At 36.4% G+C, this 19,633-nt stretch overlaps 1 protein-coding gene across 5 annotated transcripts in view; it reads right to left on the reverse strand.

Annotated features, from left to right (window-relative positions):
• Window positions 1-19,633, reverse strand: part of ADGRG6 (adhesion G protein-coupled receptor G6) — a 137,898-nt gene that overhangs the window by 64,551 nt on the left and 53,714 nt on the right. For all 5 annotated transcript variants that reach the window (XM_017530405.1, XM_017530407.1, XM_017530408.1 and 2 more), the window contains exons 3-4: window positions 9,255-9,596; window positions 6,364-6,987 (exon numbers count right to left, since the gene is read on the reverse strand). In XM_017530405.1, the coding sequence (XP_017385894.1) occupies window positions 6,364-6,987; window positions 9,255-9,596 (966 nt within the window). The remainder of the gene's footprint in view (window positions 1-6,363; window positions 6,988-9,254; window positions 9,597-19,633) is intronic.

The raw sequence follows: 19,633 nt of genomic DNA on the forward strand, positions 1-19,633 counted from the left end.
TTGAGGCTACCAGAAAGGTGCTTTCGAGTGTTTAATTACTATTAATGAGACAGCCAAATGCCTAGGCAGATAAAAAGGGGTCCCCGGAGAATCTCCCACCCACTCCACGAGTGTTTACATCAGATGCTTTTGTGCGGATGAGGGAACCTGCCCACGCCTTGACTGCACATGCGCACAGCAGACTGGAGCCCGATTTGTGCACTGGAATTAGGGGGGGTAGGGGAAACCACAGGGAATTCATGCCTTATGCAGAGGTGGAGCCTGTTCTCTCCAGCTCGGTGGGGACCTGGGAATCCATCAGTGATGGGGAGGGCTTGTTAACAGGCCTCCATCTCACTTCGTTGAGCTCTGTTTGTTTTCTCCTTTTTGCCCAATAAAGTCCTGCTCTAATCACCCCTCAATGTATCCTCGTGCCTAAATTTTACTGGTCGTGTGACAAGAACCTGGGTTTTAGCTGAACTAAGGAGCAAAGTTCTATGACATGAATAGCAAAATTTAGAGGCAAGTTTTCTTGAAAAAAATGTAATTACTGAAAACAGGGAGTTGATGAAAAGCGCTAAAGCTGTTAATCTTTCTTCTCTGTTGTTCTTTGCAAATTATGCTACTGAAAGGAGTCACTATATATTAATATTTACACAAGTTGTGGTATGAAAGACTGATGTGTATACTGCTCCTCTCATACCTACTTAATAATACTCCAAATAACCGAACAGCAAATCCTCACAGTAAATTGCAATAACAACAACAACAACAAAAAAAAACAATAATTCTTTCCCATTATTTTGCAGTTTACTACCAAGATGAATTTTTCAACTTTTCATAAATAAATATATTTAAAGTGAAATTTAGTCATCTATGTTCATAAAGAGTTTGGGCATCCTCAAAGTATGAAGTTCTTTGTAACGATAAAGTAATTTTATCTTAATTTTATTATTTAAAAATAATTTAGTATGAATGTGAATGATTACATTCAATCATTTGTTAGAATTGAAAGGGAGGATCCAATAATGAATTGGAGTTTTATTGCTATGAAGAAAGGAACTGTAATGGTTATAAAAGGGTAAGAATCCAAGAGTTCATGAAACCTTAGCATCTCTAAAAGAAAATCCTGGTGAGGGAAACAAAAGTAAGTACAAATCCAGAAATTTCTGGAAAAGAATAACAATAAAGTTCTTATAAAGTATGTCTTATCTCTACATCCACAGTAGCTAACAGATGGAAGTGCCTAATAAATGCTTGTTAAAATAAATGTAATTTGTTTGAACTTAGACTATTCATTGAGTTATACTGTACCACTCCTCCGGAAAGAGCAGTAATCAGTAAAATAAATAAATCTAGTAGAGAAGGCACTGTCTGTTCTTTGTGAAAATTGACGGACATTAGCCAGTAAATACTTGCACCTGTAATTAAAGAGTCCACTAAAAATGTATCTATCCATGTGGGTCATAAAACTGAATATGTTTAATAAAACTCTTCTAAGAAAAATGAAGATGCTATAAAATGAAAAAGAATTATTGCTAAATCAAGCTTTTCATTTTTCAAAGGACTGACAGGTTTAACCATGTCTTTAAAAATCTGCTGAAAATTTCCTAGTTAAGGTACATTTTCCAAATATTTTTAGAAAAGTATAAGAAAACAAAGTCATTGTCTAAAATTATCAGAATACTTATTAATAATATATCAATTTTATTAAGGCTAAGATGTTTAATATGTAAAACAAATGACAGAATATTTTAATGTTAAATTGAGTCCGTTCAATTCTACTATGTTACTTTCATATTAAAATTTATTAGCAATGTAACTTTGCAAAATCTATTTATTTTTCTATCACAAATTGATCCTGAAATAAAAGCTCATATTTAGCAGGCATTGTCAGTTCAATGGAATGGTAGAAATAAAATTCTATTCTCCCATTGGTTACTGTACTGATCATGGAAATTATGATAACCATAAACTGCAAGATGCTGTCATTTTCTGGAAAAAAATGAAAGGTTAAAATGTTAACAGGGTACTCTTATCAAAGATTTGCTTAGCTAACAAGCCTTGATATAATCTCTGTTACAGGTATTTCCTGTCAGTTAATGAGTGACTTGGGTTCTTCAACTCCCAAAGCTGATGATTAAGCAGCAGGAAATTCCCTCTTTCATCATTACTCCTGAAACACAGTCCAGGACATCTGAATGTCTGGAATGTGAGTGTTTAACGTCATCTTGGAATGGCAAGAAGATCACTATAAAAGTTAAAAAGATTCAACTGTATTAACTCTGTAAGTTCATGATACCCTTTTGACGAAATTGTTTTTGAAAACTTATAGATGACTAAGGTACATGAGTATGTATTTGATGAACTCTGATAATCTTAAGGCTTGGGAGAGGAGTCTCAAGGCAGAGTTTAAGAAATTATGAGAACTGCATGATCTTACATCTAAACAGGTGAAATCTAAATAGGTTGAACTCATAAAAACAAAGGATAGAATGGTGGTTTCCAGGGGCTCAGTGATGGACGGGGCACAGGATTTGAGAATATATGGTCAAAGGATGGAAAATTTCAGTTAGACTGGAGGAATGTGTTCGAGAAATCTATTGTACAACATGACTATTGTTAATAAAAATAATTGTATACTTGAAAATTGTTGAGAGATTTTAAATGTTCTCCCTACAAATAAGTACATTAGATAATAATGAATGTTATTAGCTCATATTAGTCATTCAACGTGTGTGTGCATATATAGATCTCAAAACATGTTGTATACTGTAAACACATATAGTTTTTATCAATTAAAATAATTTAAAAATTTTTTAAAGTAAGTATTCCCAGACATAAACACTAGACAAGGAGACAGAAGAGCCCACCAGCTGCCTCTACCACTTATTTTCTCTAAGCTTCAGTTTCCTGTCCTGTATAAAGGGAGTGGCATAAATCAGCATTCCCATTTAAATGCCTATCAGGGCCAGAAAGCAATCTAAAGATGAAAAAGGGGCTGGAGTGAGAAAAATAAGGAAGTCCTAAGGGCTGAAGTAAACTGTAAGCCCCTTTGAAAGCAGCAGCCACCATTTAGCTCCAGCTGTGTTGGCCATGCAAAAATGCTAACCTAGTGTATTTTGTTTACCAGAAAAATCCAAAACATTTTTTATGTGAAATCTAGTTTTTAATATCAGAAATAATTCATCCATTAAAAGCACTGTGTGGAACAAATGTAAATGAATAGGAACAAATACATGCTACCACCATCAGCCATGTCTTAGGGCTAAACCAGCCTGTGGGTGAATGATTTCTTTTCCCTAGCTGAGGAGATCTAGCAGGTCTTTTCTAGTACTTTCCAAAGTATGTGCTTCAGCAGAGTGGACTCGCATGATTCTTTAGACTAGTTTTAGGGGTTGGCAAATGGTTTCCTAAACGTTTTATACTGTATTGATCACAATCAATTAATACAGCCATTGTAGCAGAGAGGCAGCCATAGACAATGTATAAACTAACGGGCATGTCTGTGTTTCAACGAAATTTATTTACAAGAACAAGTGGGCTTAGTCCCAGTCACTCAGAAAGCTGAGAGTAGAAGAACTGCTTTAGCCCAAGAGTTTGAGGCCAGTCTGAGCAACATAATAAGACCTCATCCAAAAAAAGAAAAAGAAACACAAGTATAAAAAAACATGTGTGCTGGGCACGATGGTTCATGCCCATAATCCACTGCTTTGAGAGGCTGAGGAGGGAGGAACACATGGGGCCAGGAGTTCAAGACCAGCCTTAATAACATAGTGAGACCTCAACTCTACAAGAATTTTTTCTTTTCTTTTTTTTTTTTTTAAGAAATGAGGTTTCACCATGTTAGCCAGGATGGTCTTGATCTCCTGACCTTGTGATCCTCCCGCCTCGGCCTCCCAAAGTGCTGGGATTTTAGGTGTGAGCCACCGTGCCTGGCCTAAGAAATTTTTTAAAAAGTTAGTTGGGCATGGTGGTACACACTTGATGTGCTACCTACTCAGGAGAGCTGAAGTAGGAGTATCAATTGAGCCTAGAAGTTGAAGGTTATAGTGAGCTATGATGGCACTACTGTAGTCCAGCCTGGGGGACAAAGTGAAACCCTGTCTCTAAACAAGTAAACAAAAAAACACATGGCCTGTCACAGGCCCTCCTAATTTGCCAGCCTCTGGTCTAGAGAAATTCTAAGAGAAACTCAGGAATCCCTGTAAAACTATATCATACCTTTTCATAATTAGGTATCCAAGAAGTATTGTGGGAAACGAATATTGTTTGTTTGAAACAAATATGTTAACACAGTCAAAGCTAGTGACTTCTCACAGAATGCACTGAATGCCAGGGAGATGGCTCTTGGACTTTCATACTTCTCCCCGGCAAGAATGAGCTTGCCTACTCTAGTACTAAATCTCATACTCTAATCTGTTTTATGCTGAATGACAGTCTAATTTATACTGGTTAGAAGAGCACAGCTCTAACACCAAACTTTCCAAGGTCCAATCCTGGTTTGACTATTTACTAATTAACACTGGATAAGTTGTTTAATCTCCATATGCCTCAGATTCTTTATTTGCAAAACAAGGTCAATTATAGAACTCCCAACATGGGATCTATGATGTAGGTAATCAATCAATATGTATAAAGTGCTTAAAATGATATTTAGCGCAAAATACGTATTCAATTTAAATATAATTTAAGTATTAGCAATAATTAACATAGCCATATTTGTTTTGGTTGCCGACATCTTCAAAACATCATCTCATTTTAAAAAAAGGCAAATATAGTCTATATTACGACTTTTTAATAATTGCCCATTATATGGTGAAAAGAGACCGCTGAATTAAAGACAGTCATCCACAATGCAAGAAGTACACCATTTCCTCTCCTTATTCTTCACTGTCCCACAGCAAACATATATACTTGACCTTCTCAATTTCTTCTCTGATAAAAGACTTCTCAAGGAGTCCCTGAGAGTTCTTTCTAGCTTATCCTACACTGAGAGAAGATCTTAGGGAACTGCAGAGAGCTCTGCAGTTTCTCTGTGGAACAGGGTTGTGGTTTATCTGCTTTCCAACATCCTACAAGGAAATATCTTTCAAATGACATCACTTTGTAGCCCTTCCATCACCTCTAGGAGTGCCATGGGCCACAAGAAGAGGTGGGTAACAGGAGTTCCCAGGCCAGAAGGGCAGGCATGGGTCTGAGAAACTAGGGGTATGTCTGTGACTAAAATGTATATATTATCACTGCCTTAGATTTAGTCACATGATATTTAAAGCTGATAATGAAACTTCTACTTTTTGTGTTTGAATCGATCCTATAATAAAATAAAGGCTTCCAGAATTAACTTGTGTAAATAGAGATTAGGTGGAGTTCTACTTTAATATAGTTTTTATCACAGAATTATTTCTTCAAATATTCTGAATTTAGCTACTTGCAATAATAGCACATTTACAGTCTCATGAGGAAGAACCAGAGAGAGCACAGTATTTGAAACAAACTATAAATCCTCATTTTTAAGAAATGGAGAAAAATGTTCAAAGAAAAAATGGATAATTCCTGATTATTAAGATTTTCTGCAAAATGGACAGTTTTGATATTTAATACTGGCTGAGTGGATATTGTTCTCTTAGGTGATGGTTGTTTATTTAAGTCATCCAATTGAAATTTAATTCCAGGATAAAGAACGGTTATTACTGTATCACCTTTGTGATTAAAACCAGTAACTAGCCAGGCATGGTACTTCACGTTTGTAATCCCAGCACTTTGGGAGGCTGAGGTGGATGGACCACTTGAGGTCAAGAGTTCCAGATCAGCCTAGCCAACATGGTGAAACCCCTTCTCTACTAAAAAAAATACAAAAATTAGCCAGGCGTGGTGGCATATCCCTGTGGCCCCAGATACTTGGGAGGCTGAGGTATGAGAATTGCTCTAACCTGGGAGGTGGAGTTTGCAGTGAGCCAAGATCGCTCCACTGCACTCCAGCCTGGGCGACACAATGAGACTCTATTTCAAAAAAAACAAAAACAGCAATAACTTACTTATTAATTTCTTTTGTTTCAAGCCTAGTGTTAACATTTCTATTGAGACTCCATATTTATAACTGTGTTATATTAGTGATAAACGGTGTGTGATATTTTATGACATAGGGGAAACTTAAGAATGGTAAAACCAAATGTCTTGATGGAGCATGCATGGCTCATAATCAAATGTGTGCTGTAATAGCTGAGCAGACAATGTTTTAAAAATTAAAAGAGCTTTTGAATGACAACTATATATGTGTGTGTGAATATATATAGACATACATATATGTGTGTGTATAATTCCTTGTTGACAATCATGTTCATAGAACAATACTAAAAGAAAAGGAACATGCTACTAACTCACCACAGCTTAGGTTGCTTTCAGCTTTCAGCGCTAGGTTTGGGATATTCCAGAAGTCATTTTGCCAGTCGACTACATTCCCTTTCACATTACAGCTGAGGTTGGAGAGGATTTTGGAATTCATGGTAAAATTCCAAAGTCGAAAGTTATAAATGTCCCCTTTTAGAGAGGCAATTTCATTTTGATTGGAGCCCAAAAACAGTTTCCCATTCCCAGGAATAACTTTACTAATGGTAGAATCACATTGAACTATTTCATAGTTTCTTTTGAAATTTACACCTACAGAGCCCAAAGAATTATTCCAAACAAGGCAGAGCTGCTCAAAGCTTTCTGCAAAAATGTCTTCTTTTTCCTTGACAGGTAATGCATTGTTCAGCAAGCATTTTGAATCTGAAATGGATAGAAAGTAGCCACTCTTGGCCTTTCCAAAACTGAGCAATTGTGTGAAGGATGCATTTGAGTAGGAGAAAGCTGTCCAATCATTGTCTTCATGGCCAACTTTGGTTGCTTCAAAGCAGAGTGTGAAAGCACTGAGCTCTGGAATGGAGACACTTTTTGCAATAGATACCTGGTAAGCATCTGACATCTGGGGTAAAATGACCTTTTGATTCCTTAAGGACACAGCAACTAGGACAAAACACAACAGAGATAAACCTGTTAACTTCAGAACACAGACAAATGTGATGCAAAACATCAAGGTCTCCACCACTTTCTGCTAGTTAACTTTTTATCTACCATTTGCCCACCCCTCCCTTCTTACTCATCCATCCTTTGTCACCAGCCCATTACCAATTGTCTGATACCAATAATAATAAGAAGAAATTCTACTCATTTCATCTCTAATTATGATTGGATCTCACACCTAAACTTTTGAGTGACAGCCAGCCAAGCTGATAAGTATTTTTTAAACCTGAAACTAAGAAATTAACAATTTTAAAGCCCCAACTACCTAATTGAGGAAATAACTGGTTTCAGGAAGGCTTTGTTTATACATTAAGATTATAAAAATACTATTTTTCAAGGGATTTTTAAACATAAATAATAGTTCTTATTTTCATTAACGATTACTTTTCACTCTTCCCAAACATTTCTCTGCTACCATCTTCGTTTCAGATACTCTATGTCCTCCTATTTTTCCTGCCATCATCAGGCTATTTTAGGAACAAATGCAAAGATAATTCTATTAAGGAGAGGGAGTCTAGTGAAAAGTCCAATAGAATGGAAATGTAAGGTATCCAGGCAAATAACTAGTTTTTGAGTAGTAAAAGGGCAGACCATAGAGCTTCTTACTCCAGCTCTTCTGGGTAGTGGCCATGTGACCCTGGGTATGTTACTTCATCTCTCTCTACCTTTGTCTTATCTGTAAAATGGGCAACAATGGCACCTATTGTATATATGGTCAATGAGAATTAAATAAGTTAATATGCCCAAAGGTTAGAACAGTGCCAGTACCACAGCAATAATGAACAAGTACTATTATTATAATAGATGTGCAATAAATTCAAAATAAAAATGTATTCACCTAAACCTTCTATGTTACATGCAAAATTATTAAATAATACAATAGATTTAGCCCTATGCTAATATAATAGCCATTGCGAAACTAATTTGAGAAAGACGTATTTCTCCTCAAAAATACTTTTTAATACTGGTTTCATATGAGTAACAGTTTGAATATATTTTAATATTCAGTAAATCAAGAATAGTTCTATAATAAAACATCATTTTAATATAATTATTCTAGTAAAAATCTATGATAGAATTTAAAGGAATCATGGATTTTAGTCTACTTTTTAAATATAAAGCAGTTTATAGGTCTACTTAATGCAAAGAGAAACTTAACAATTGAACCAGTACACCACATGCATTGTTAAAATTGAAAGCCTAAAAATAGATATCGCCATCAACATTTTATAGTGGTTATGGCTGGGTGACAGTTGTACAGGTAATTCTAATTTGCTGCTTTTTTTTTCCCAATGTCCTATATTTATTATTTTCAAAACATTATTTTGAAAAATTTAAAACATTATTTTGAAAAATTTAAGCATGTGTGTTTTAACCATGGCAAACACAAATAGCTCCACAATTTAAAAAATACAGTTTATAATAGAGAGGGTCATTTTCATAGTTGTACCTTTCCTTTTGCTTGTTTCTACTTAGAAAGTTCAGAATAAAAAAAACAGAGTAACTAAGTCATAACAGTCATTTTTATAGTTGTACCTTTCTGTTTGTTTTTACTTAGAAAGCTCAGAAGAAGAAAAACCAGTAATAACTAAGTCTTATCATACTGAAGCTTGGGTTTCTTTAGGGAAACACAGGTTCTAGAGAGAAAGATTATTTAAATGTTCTGTTGTACCAGAATATGGAAAACATATTTAATAAAAGTACGCTTATTTCTTTCAGTTAGCTATTTTTAGGAGGTTTTCCTTAAGCTGTGTTATTTATTAGCTTAAGTTGTTAATAGCTGGTTAAAAATTGACGTTCATTTTCTGTATTTGTTCCCTACCATAGTTCCATAAAAGGGCAACATAAAAACCCAAAATAAAATGATTTCTAAATAAGGATGTTTTAAATTTTCAGTGGAGAGATGTTAGAATTACAGATTTTAATTATTAGCAGTGGAATATCTACAGTGTCTTCCAAGCAGCCTTTAAATGTTCTACATATAAACAATAGAAAAGAATTCAACTCTAATATAACAAGATTTTGGATCTGGTAATTACATTTTGCTAACGAGAATGCTCAGAGAATATTAACAGGTTCTTGCCCTTAAATCCCAATCCTAATCATTCACATTCACATAAAAGAGCATAACTCTGTCTTCTGGTCCTTCTGTTTACTGCAGCACATGTTAAATGAAAGCAGAAGTTTGGCGCTGCCTTTGGTTTACATACCTCTGATGTAGCTGGCATTGAAACCTTTCTTCTGGATGCTAAAGTCACTCGAAAAGGACACATGCATCTCATTCACACTTGAGTTAAATGATAGGCCTTTGGCAGTTGCTCCACAAAATTTAGTCTGGCTCTCTCCATTATCAAGGGATAATGAGTCATAAATGCAATTGGGAGCTTCTTCAATGTCAAAGTCGTTAAACGTTATTTGAATGATGTAACCAGTGGGGGCTCGGAGGGTCCACATGCAAGCCTGGCTGTTCGGGTAGTCGTTAGGGTAGCATGGAGAAGTAAAGGTCCCAGAAGGGTTGGACAAAACCACTCGGCAGTTGGCACATCCCCACACTGCTGGACAGACAAAAGAGAGACAGAGAGAAGGGCTGGGTTCAGATGCGTACAATAAACCAAGAATACCACACGCTGGGGAAAATCAAGCAGTAAATACTTAAAAATAACAAACTACAATCATGAAAAATCAATGGAAAATGAAACCATCTTGAGGAGAAACACCAAATACCAATAGAGGAACAAAAAGTAAAAGAGAAATAAAAAATTTTAAAGCAACGATTCTTAAACTTGGGAGGCTATACAGTGGAGAATCTGATGACAGTTTTAGGAACTCTTTCCAGTAAAATGAGCAGGGGCCACACACGTTACAATTTCAAGGAGAGAAATGAAACCTCAGGAGCCAACGATGCAATTCACAAATGTTCACTGATCCAAGTTAAGAATCTCTACTCTAGAAAGTAACTGAACTGGGGTGGAGGGGGTTACAGAACCGTAAAGATAGCACTCAATATTATAAATCATGGGTATAAAGGAAGAGAAACTCTTAGAAAATGAACATTTTAATAGGAAGCTACCAATAGAAAAAATAATAAGCTATCTTCTGGCAGACTACATTTTTGTTTCTAAAATTCAAATAAATAGCATCACCTTGCATACATGGATTACTTACAGTTTTGAGTTTGTCCACTTATCCCATTTGTTTGTCACAGTTGGTAATTACATGCTTGTGGGCTCATCTCATTTACTCATTCATCCAGTGAATATTTGTTGTGAGCCTGCTATGTGCCAAGCACTATTCTAAATCATATATACCAGTAAGCAAGAAAGACAAAGTCTCTGGATAAAGGATTCTTTTTTTTTTTTTTTTTTTTGAGACAGAATCTTGCTCTGTCGCCCATGCTGGAGTGAAGTGGCGTGATACCAGTTCACTGCAACCTCCATCAACCAGGCTCAAGAGATTCTAGTACCTCAGCCTCCCGAGTAGCCGGGATTAGAGGTGTGCACCCTTACGCCTGGCTGGATAAAGGATTCTTATACTTCAGTCTTGGACCTAAAGATGACAACAAGTGTAATGAGAGATAAAGGTGGGGAAGAAAAGTAAAGCAAAGGATAAAAAGAGACTGAAATGAATGCTGGAGATGGTGGTTCTCCAAAGAGGTGACATTTGAGGAGAGCCCTAACTGAATGAAGTGAGGGAGCATGTCATGAGCACACTTGAGAATGGCACTGCAGGCCACGAATGGAAAAATTAAAACCCACTGTAAATGAACATTGATCTTTCCCATGGAACTGTAAGTCCTATGAGATCTAAGATTATGTCTCCTTTGCACATCACTGTATTCTCAGTGTAAGGTAAAATAAATATTAATTGAATGAATTATGTAAAGAAAAAAGCCTTCTGAGGTAGACAGGGGAAATGCTATTATCCCATATTCACTAATGAAAATAGTTAGGTTCTTCTCAATTATTATTTGTCCAGCAGCTGGAACCAGAAACCAAGGTCTACTATCTTCCTGTTCAGAGATGCTTTTGCAACTAATATTAATATTGCTTTTACATTTTTATGTAAATGAAGGCAATAATCTCATTTATCCAAAATACTGGATAAATTGTCATTAAATGGATACATAAACTTTCCAACAATAAACATATTAATTAAAATGACTAAATTTATTATATCCCTCCCTCTTTTAATGAGTTAACGAGAATGCATATGCTATAACATTTCTTGAAAAATGGTAATTACTACAAATATTTCTATTCTTCTATGATATGGTGATATATTCAAGGACTAATGTGATGTTTTATACCGCTCAGTCGAGGTTTTTCTTTTCTTTGTGGCCACCTTGTATTACTCAATGTTTCACTTTGCCAACTCTATCCCCATCCACTCTTTTTAACTTGTCCTCCCTCTGTTCTTTCTCACTAAGTCTCTGATATCGTGTACAAGACTAAAGACAATGGAGAACAAATGATAATCATCAAGTGTCTGCCAAATGCCTTCTCCTATCTATCCCTGGAGTACCATGTTTCACTGTTTTGCAGGACTATTCAGAGCCCTTGTGTTACTTCCATTTGTGAGGTGATTTTCTTATTGTCAATCTTCATCCACTAGCTTTTAAACTCAACAAGCAGAGGGTGTGTGACTGTCATATTTGCCATTCTACTTTCCAGCACCCCACAACATCCCTGGCACATGGGAGACCTTCAGTAAAATTTGCTAAATTTATTAACAAATGAATAGCTTAAATGAATGGAAACATGTCTAAATTAAAGAATGACTCCATGCAGTATAACCAAGTCAAATAAATTCCAAGTCTGAAAAGAACATAGAATATATGTGCTCTGGAACATCTCTTTGGGTGGGGTGTTGGGCTGTTTCTTCCAATTATATCACTCAGCACAGGACTGCGATGACAGGGACTTTCTGATAAGTTCAGCTTCATGTTACTTTGCCTTGGGTTCAGGAGAGAAGTAATCCTAGTAAATTAACAATAATTTATCTACTTATAAGCATTGGAGATTAAAAATATAAAGGAAAATAAGCAATAATCTCAGCATCATCCCAACATGCAGACAGGCAGCATCATTTTTCCAAGATGAGACACCACACTTTATATATCCAAGGCCCAGGTAATGTTCATGACTTTCTTTATCTTACATATTATTTTTGCCAAACTCTTCCCTAAGAACTGAAGAAATGGTATAAGAAAATTTATTATCATTATTATTTTTTAGAGACAGGGTATGGTCTCCGTCACCCAGGCAGAAGTGCAGTGGCCCTCGCTGCAGCCTCAAACTCCTGGGCTCAAGCAATCCTCCCACCTTGGCTTCCAAAAGTACTGAAATTACAGGACTGAACCACCATGCCTGCCGAAGGGTATAAGAAAGTTAAACCTGACTGATAACACTGGCTGTATAATCTTTAACAAGTTAATTTATCTGTGCCTCAGTTTCTCCACCTTTACACTGGTGATAATAACAGCACTCACTTCCCGGAGTTATTGCGAGGATAACACAGATTAATATTGGAAAGTCCTGGAAGTCATACTTGAGACATAGTTAAGTGTTGGCTAGTATTAATAATTACTATAACACAAAATCAGTACATTTAAAATTTAAGAGAGGTAAAATAGCAGCCCACCTTAGTAGAATCTCTTTTCCTTAGGCATTCAGAGGAATAGAAAAAAGATAAAGATGAGACCCATAACATGAATTCAGAAAAACATTTGACATATTCTTCCATATGATTCGTATCTTCCGTGGCTAGACAGCATTTAGAGATAGTACTACTAAATAGTAATTATCTTAAATAGATGAAATGTCAATTAAACTAGACACGATAACATCCTGTTCATTATACTTATACAACAATTCACAATAACAAGCTTTCCCATATATCTCATTTAACATTATAATAACCCTGAGCATTATTACCACCTCTATCTATAGAGCAAACAAATGAGGCTAATCTATATTGGACAACTCGCATGAAGTCACACATCTAATTGATAATAGCACCAAAATTCAAACCAGCCCTTCTGCATGTAAGCATAAGTGTCTTTCAAGGAAGAAAAAAGTTGCCACAACTAAACGAAAAACAGAGCAAAATGGGGAGCTCAAGTACTTCTTTAAAATTTTTAAATGGACAATTTCTTAAAAATAGTTTCATCACTCTAAAAGAAACATATTTTAAGAAACTAATTGGGAAACACCTTAATAAAGAATATTAGGAAGTATGAAATATAGTGCTTTGAATTTTACAATTTGGAGTAATCAAATATCACTGCCAATTGATTCCTACACGATGAGCTAGCCTACTAAGTAATTACTTTGTTCTCTCTTAAGAGTCAGGGCTACTTAATTAGATGGTTACTGAAGTAGCCATTGAATGAGGTATTGGTAAAGTCAGGATTAACATGTATTCTAAAGGCTATCCAACTCAAAGCATCTGACTCAATATGTTCTCAAAGACAGATATGGTAACATATTCTTACATACAATTTATAAAAGCAAAGTTTGCAAGTAATCCAAACAAACAACAAACCAAATTCCACCCTCAGTTCTTGCCTATGCTTACAAATATTTAGCAGTAATTTTCTTTTGTGTATTTTTACAAAAGTTTATTTTTCAATGAAACTCCGATCTATAATGAAAAATCTTCTAGTCACACCAAAGGCTAATTCAATTGATAAATAACATTTTGATACAAATCTAATAACCATTACCTTATGAAGTTTTTTTAAATTTCAGATTTGGATTCTTACTCTACCTTTGCTACAAGTGCTTCTTTATAAAATCCAAATCCCTATTCTTTAAAATCTCTTTAAAACAAGAAGTTTAGATCCCAAGAGATAAATCAAAATGGAGATCAATTTTAGCTTCTTTCATCACAGATTTGTGGATGATATTGAATAATGGCTTTCTCTAGACTGTACTAAATGGTGAACAAAATGAATTCATTTAAGTTAATCTTGATTTTTATCTGAACATACATAAAACTGTAACTGATGAATTTGTAGGAAAACCTGGCCAGTGAAAATTATCTCCAGAACATGTAGTTTAAGTTGCCTGCTTGGTCTGCATTTATTCAGTCATTATTTGAATTATCCATGAGGATATATTAAGTTCTAACACATGAAAAGCTCATTTGTTGCTTAAAAACATTTAAAATATTTAGTAGTCTTGGTGGCTTCTAAAGATTAAACATAAGGGCCAGCAACTAAGAATTCTAGAACCAGTTCTATTACTTAAGTCAGTAAAAAGCCAGGATAGACAGATACCATTTCTCCAGATCTAAGTAAATTTCTGTCAGATGTAACATCATTGAAAGGTAAAATATCAGTAACATTTTAGATGCTGGCATGTATTAAATGATTGATAATATGCAGAAATGGATGACTTCATCAAAGTATTTTAAGTGATTTCAGACCCCTATCCAGATTTTTCAAGATGGCAAGGAATCCAAGGCAATCTGGCTGTGACACCTGTGATTCTGTTAATGTGACAGACTTGGCAAGCATCCCCACCACACTCACCATTCCTCCTCAAGCTCTGCATTCAAAAATAGCATTTCTATACTTAAGGAGGGTCTCTCTTAAAGCACAGTTACATGGGGCATTCCAGTCCCCTACCAGAACTTCTGACGGCCATGTCAAAATACCAGTTCATTCACACACGCCTCCTAAAACAATGGTTTCCCGAGTCAGCCAGATAATTGTTTCATTTCCCTCTGTAATGGGTCAACCCCAAAATGTTCTTTGGAAACACCCTGAATATGAAGCTACTACAACGACTTAAGCATAGGTTCAAAAGGGTACCAACTTACTTGAATCAGTTCAATTAAGTTTAACATGACTAGAAAACTAAGATGTTGAACTGAAGTTTCCTTGACGAGGCACCATTAAGACTGACAATTTTTTTAATCTCCAAAGATCCTCACATGCATCACACCCTGAAAAACATCTTTCTTCTGCAATACTGTTAATGTTTAAACTTTGAGTTCTGTCTTTCCATAATTACGTTGGCAAGAGAACATTCCATGTCTGACTGCAAAAGATAATACTTTCTGAAGATCCAAACAAGTGAACTGTTATAAATCGTTCCAGAGTCAGCCTGTTATGTAGAGATACATCACTTGCAAGAGGATTAGACACACAAGCATATGGGTATGCATATGTACACATACCCGCACTTATTTTCATGAGAAACTATTCTCTCTTAAGCAATGGTTGAGTCTTTTCCAGCTTTTAAAAAACAATTTAAAGGCACTGAATAATTTGAAACAACATAAACTGCATGATCTATCACCAAATCGACCTCCTGGTTAACATATTAATTCAAGTCGCTTATTCTCTTCCCCATTTCTGTTCTGCAAATCCCCAACTCTGGATTTATCCAGCTGTGGACCTTCTTGCTCGCGAATCCATAGACCTTTGGACTCAGCTGACAAGAACTTACAAAATTGTGCATAGTGTTCATATTAAAGTGGCTTTCATTTTTATTTTGCTCACCCTCTCCAACATTGGCTGTCTCTGAGCACATGGTCCTTCTGGGCAGTCTCTTACCCACAGATTCTCCATTCTCCTCATTTCCTTCCTGCTCTCTGCCCTCTCCAAGCATGGCCTCTGCTACCCTTCCTTTACAATCCTTTTGTGTTTGGCTGAAGGACCTCAGACAAGCAGCATCAGCATTACCTGAGAGCTTGTTGACACATGGAATAACCCAGACCTGCTAGACAAAATTTACATTTAAACAAAATTCTCAGATTATTAATAAGCATGTTATACTCTGGGGCATGCTGCTTTAAATAACAGTTTACTACAGAAGCTACTCAATCTCCATAGGTACACCTTCTCCCAAGAGGATCTGTCTCCTCTCACAGCTCTTGCTGACATCTTTGTACTACTTGGCCCAAGGAGTGAACCCCTGACCTGAAGGGAACCAAACTATAGGCTTTGCTAATCAGCCAAATGCTCTCTTTCTCTGAGAACTTCAAGTTAGAGACACACAAAATTTATACAGAGAATGACAAAAAGAAGAATGATTACATTATAGAAATTTAAAGGTAGCAGCTGCCTTGGCCACTTGGAAATACAGGAGGCTAAGGGGCTAACAGAGGAAAGGGTAAGAGAGAAAATGTAGAGGCCAGGAGCAGTGGCTCATGGCTATAATCCCAGCACTTCGGGAGGCGGATGCAGGTGGATAATATAAGGCCAGGAGTCTGAGACCAGCCTGGCCAACATGGAGAAATCCCATCTCTACTGAATATGCAAAAATTAGCCAGGCGTGGTGGTGCACACCTGTAATCCCAGCTACTTGGTAGGCTCAGGAGGGAGAATCACTTGAACCCAGGAGCTGGAGGTTGCAGTAAGCTGAGATCTCACCACTGCACTTCAGCCTGGGTGACAGAGTCAAACTTCATTTCAATTAAAAAAAAGAAAGAAAGAAAGAAAAGAAAATGTAGAGCACTGAGATGAGAGAAAACCAGAACTTTCAGAAACAGAAGGGCTTTAATGCCAGCCATTCCACATCCAGTAATGAATGGTAGGAGCTGTTCCTCATGGTTTGTCCTTGAATTACATGACAATAATGCTTATTATACCTACCACCCTACTACTTACTTGGTTTTAATAGATTGCTGTTCGTTGCAACCCAGTGTGCCTCAAGCCAGTGCTCTACAGACCTCTCCTCTATATACTCATTCTCTCTGGCTAATCTCATCTGAACAAAAGCCTTCATTATACTTAAATGTTCATCGCATACATGTGCTACTGAGCACCATACCCTAGTTTGCAAAGACCTACTCAATATCTCCACTTGGATATCCCATAGAACCATCATTCCAAACACCATTCCTCAAATAATTTGTCTTTTTCCTCCTTATAATTGTTAGTGGCATGAACATCATCCAAACTAGGATTCTGAACATCCCTCTTCTTTCTTCCACACCATCTCAAATAATCTGCCAAGGGCCATGCCATTTGTTTTATTCATAGCTGTTAAATCTGTCCCTCATCTCATTCCCATAGTTTAAGGTCCTATAATTTAAGGTTCTCATTTTTTCTCTCTTTGATAAAAGTTTGGTCTCCTTCTCAATACTCTTGTCACCTGCAACTAACTCATCCTCCACATCACTACCAGAAAGATCTATCAAAATGCAAGTATGAAAGTTTTCTCTAACTTCAAATCTTCTCTGGGATCCAACAAGATAAGACCCTTGACTGACATACAGAGCACTCCTTATTTGCCCTGTTCACACTTCCTAACTTACCTCTTCTCATCTCCCCACATCCCTGAACTTAAGAAATACCTATCAAACATTTATGTGCCTGGCACTGTGCCAGGTTCTGGGAATACAATCATGCAGAAGATATAACCTCTGATTTTATGGAATTTATGGATTATTGAAAATGCAGATAAGTAGATAGTGATGATACAGTGATAATTGCTCTGATAGAACAGGTGTTCTTGATAGAGCAGGTGCTCTGATAGAACAGATGAGTGCTATACCGTAGCCTGGGTTTAGACTTCATAGAACCAGTACTATTTCTAATAAATCAGCAAGAAACTGAGATGTAAATATGTAGCTTGGGAGTGAGCCAAATAAAGGGGGAAGGCAGAGACAAAACTGAAAAGAGTGAGTTCAGAAGGTACAAGAGTACATAGACTGTTCAAGTAATTTAAGAATTAAGTCAGCTGGAGTATCATGTGTAAAGTGGGGAAAAATAAGAGATAAAGATGGCAAGGTAGGCAGAGATAAGATTTTGCGGGATTTTGCAACCCCTACTAGAGAAAATGAAATATTACACTAACAGCAGTAGGGAAAATAAAAAAGTTTCAATTTGGGGAAGGTAAAATAACCAGATTTGTGCTTAGCACAGATTTTTTTAAATTTTTTTTTATTTTGATATAGGGCCTTGCTCCGCCTCCCAGGCTGGAGTGCACTGATGTAATCATGGCTCACTGAAGTCTCAACTTCCTGGGCTCAAGCAGTCTTCCCACCTCAGTCTCCTGAGTAGCTGGGACCACACACATGCACCACCATGCCCAGCTATTTTTTTTTTAACTGTAGAGATGGGATCTTATAATGTTGCCAAGGCTGCTCTCAAACTCCTGGACTCAAGTGATCCTCCCCGCTCAGCCTCCCAAAGTGCTGGAATTATAGGCATGAGCCACTGCACCAGGCCAACACAGATACTTTTTAAAGCCCTGCTCCTTTGTACATAAGCAGCACAAAACTACCAGTTAACAAAGATCCGTGTAAGAATCACTGTAGTCCAACTCCAAGGACCTGACAGATGACAAGAAGACAGACAAAAGCCAGCAAGCTACACTGTAGAAAGAGCACAGCAGTCACAGTGGCAAGGCAGATTTATTCTACGAAGACTGAATTCTCTGAAATGAGCCTAACTGCTGATGATAAGACAGACAAGCAGCAAAGGGTCTATTCTAATGTTCATCGGAGGTTTGTATCATTTTGATCTTATTAGTTTTATTTCCCCTAAAGACAGGCTAGGGAAACTTAAAATGCACAAACTCACCTAATGTTCATCTCACTTTAGAATGTCACAGAAAATCTTTCCATATGGATTACCTAGGCAGCATTGCAGGGTGGAACAGGTTTATGTTGGCATTAACCAGAAAAATACTGCTAAATACTACCAACATAAGTAGAGAATGTCTTAGCCTCATAAAAGCTAATTATAGTTCTAATACCCTTGAAGGCAATGATGTCATTACTGGCTAAATGGTGCATAACTAACTTCTTGAGCACATGAATGTAGCCAATGAGCTATCTATATAAAGTACTGGGACCATACATGACTCACAGTAAGATGCTCAAATAATATTAGTTTTCAGTGTTGTTGGAGCTGTGGTTGTTATTAAATAGCAAAGCATGTTAGCCATATTTTGGTTTGTTCATTCATTAATCTAACTTTCTGAGCTCCTACTTCCTTTCATGTTCAGTTTTCTTTTAGATGTCTTTACATATGGTCACCAGAGGGTTATTGCTTCCTATTTATTCCATGTTATGTGGTGCAGGTGAAGGACCTGAAATTAGTAGCTAGGGCAAATTTTGTGTTTACAAACTTACCTTCCCAATAAATTGAGAGAATATATTGGGAAAAAGATGGTAGTGGCAGGATAAGTGTGCATGTTAGCTCAAGTTTTCCAAATAGGCCTTTAATTTGAGGGCATAAAAAAAACCCATTCAGGTTTGTGCACATAAATGGAAGCAGTTTAAATAGCTAAGGTTTGGAGCAAAGCAAATTATAGGTGCAACCGGCATAATTTTTCCCCTTTATGGAACACTTTTTATGTAAACATCTTAGTAATAAGAGCTGATGTAAAAATTCCATAATACAGATTTTTTTTTAAAATAATGTGTTTCCTTTTTTCAGGAAAACTTTCCATTTTATACATGAACAGCTTGTTTAAATATGCTATCCATCTAATGCTTTAATTCATCACTGGAATTAGTTTTCAAAGTATTTATAAAATGTTAACTTCATATAAATCTCAAGTATAATGTATTAGGGGAGTAGGCATGTATGAATGAGAGAGGGAGGGAAACAGAAACAGAGAATCTT

The sequence above is a fragment of the Cebus imitator genome, unplaced genomic scaffold (assembly GCF_001604975.1).
Source record: "Cebus imitator isolate Cc_AM_T3 unplaced genomic scaffold, Cebus_imitator-1.0 Scaffold65, whole genome shotgun sequence".
In the NCBI taxonomy this organism is placed as follows: domain Eukaryota; kingdom Metazoa; phylum Chordata; class Mammalia; order Primates; family Cebidae; genus Cebus; species Cebus imitator.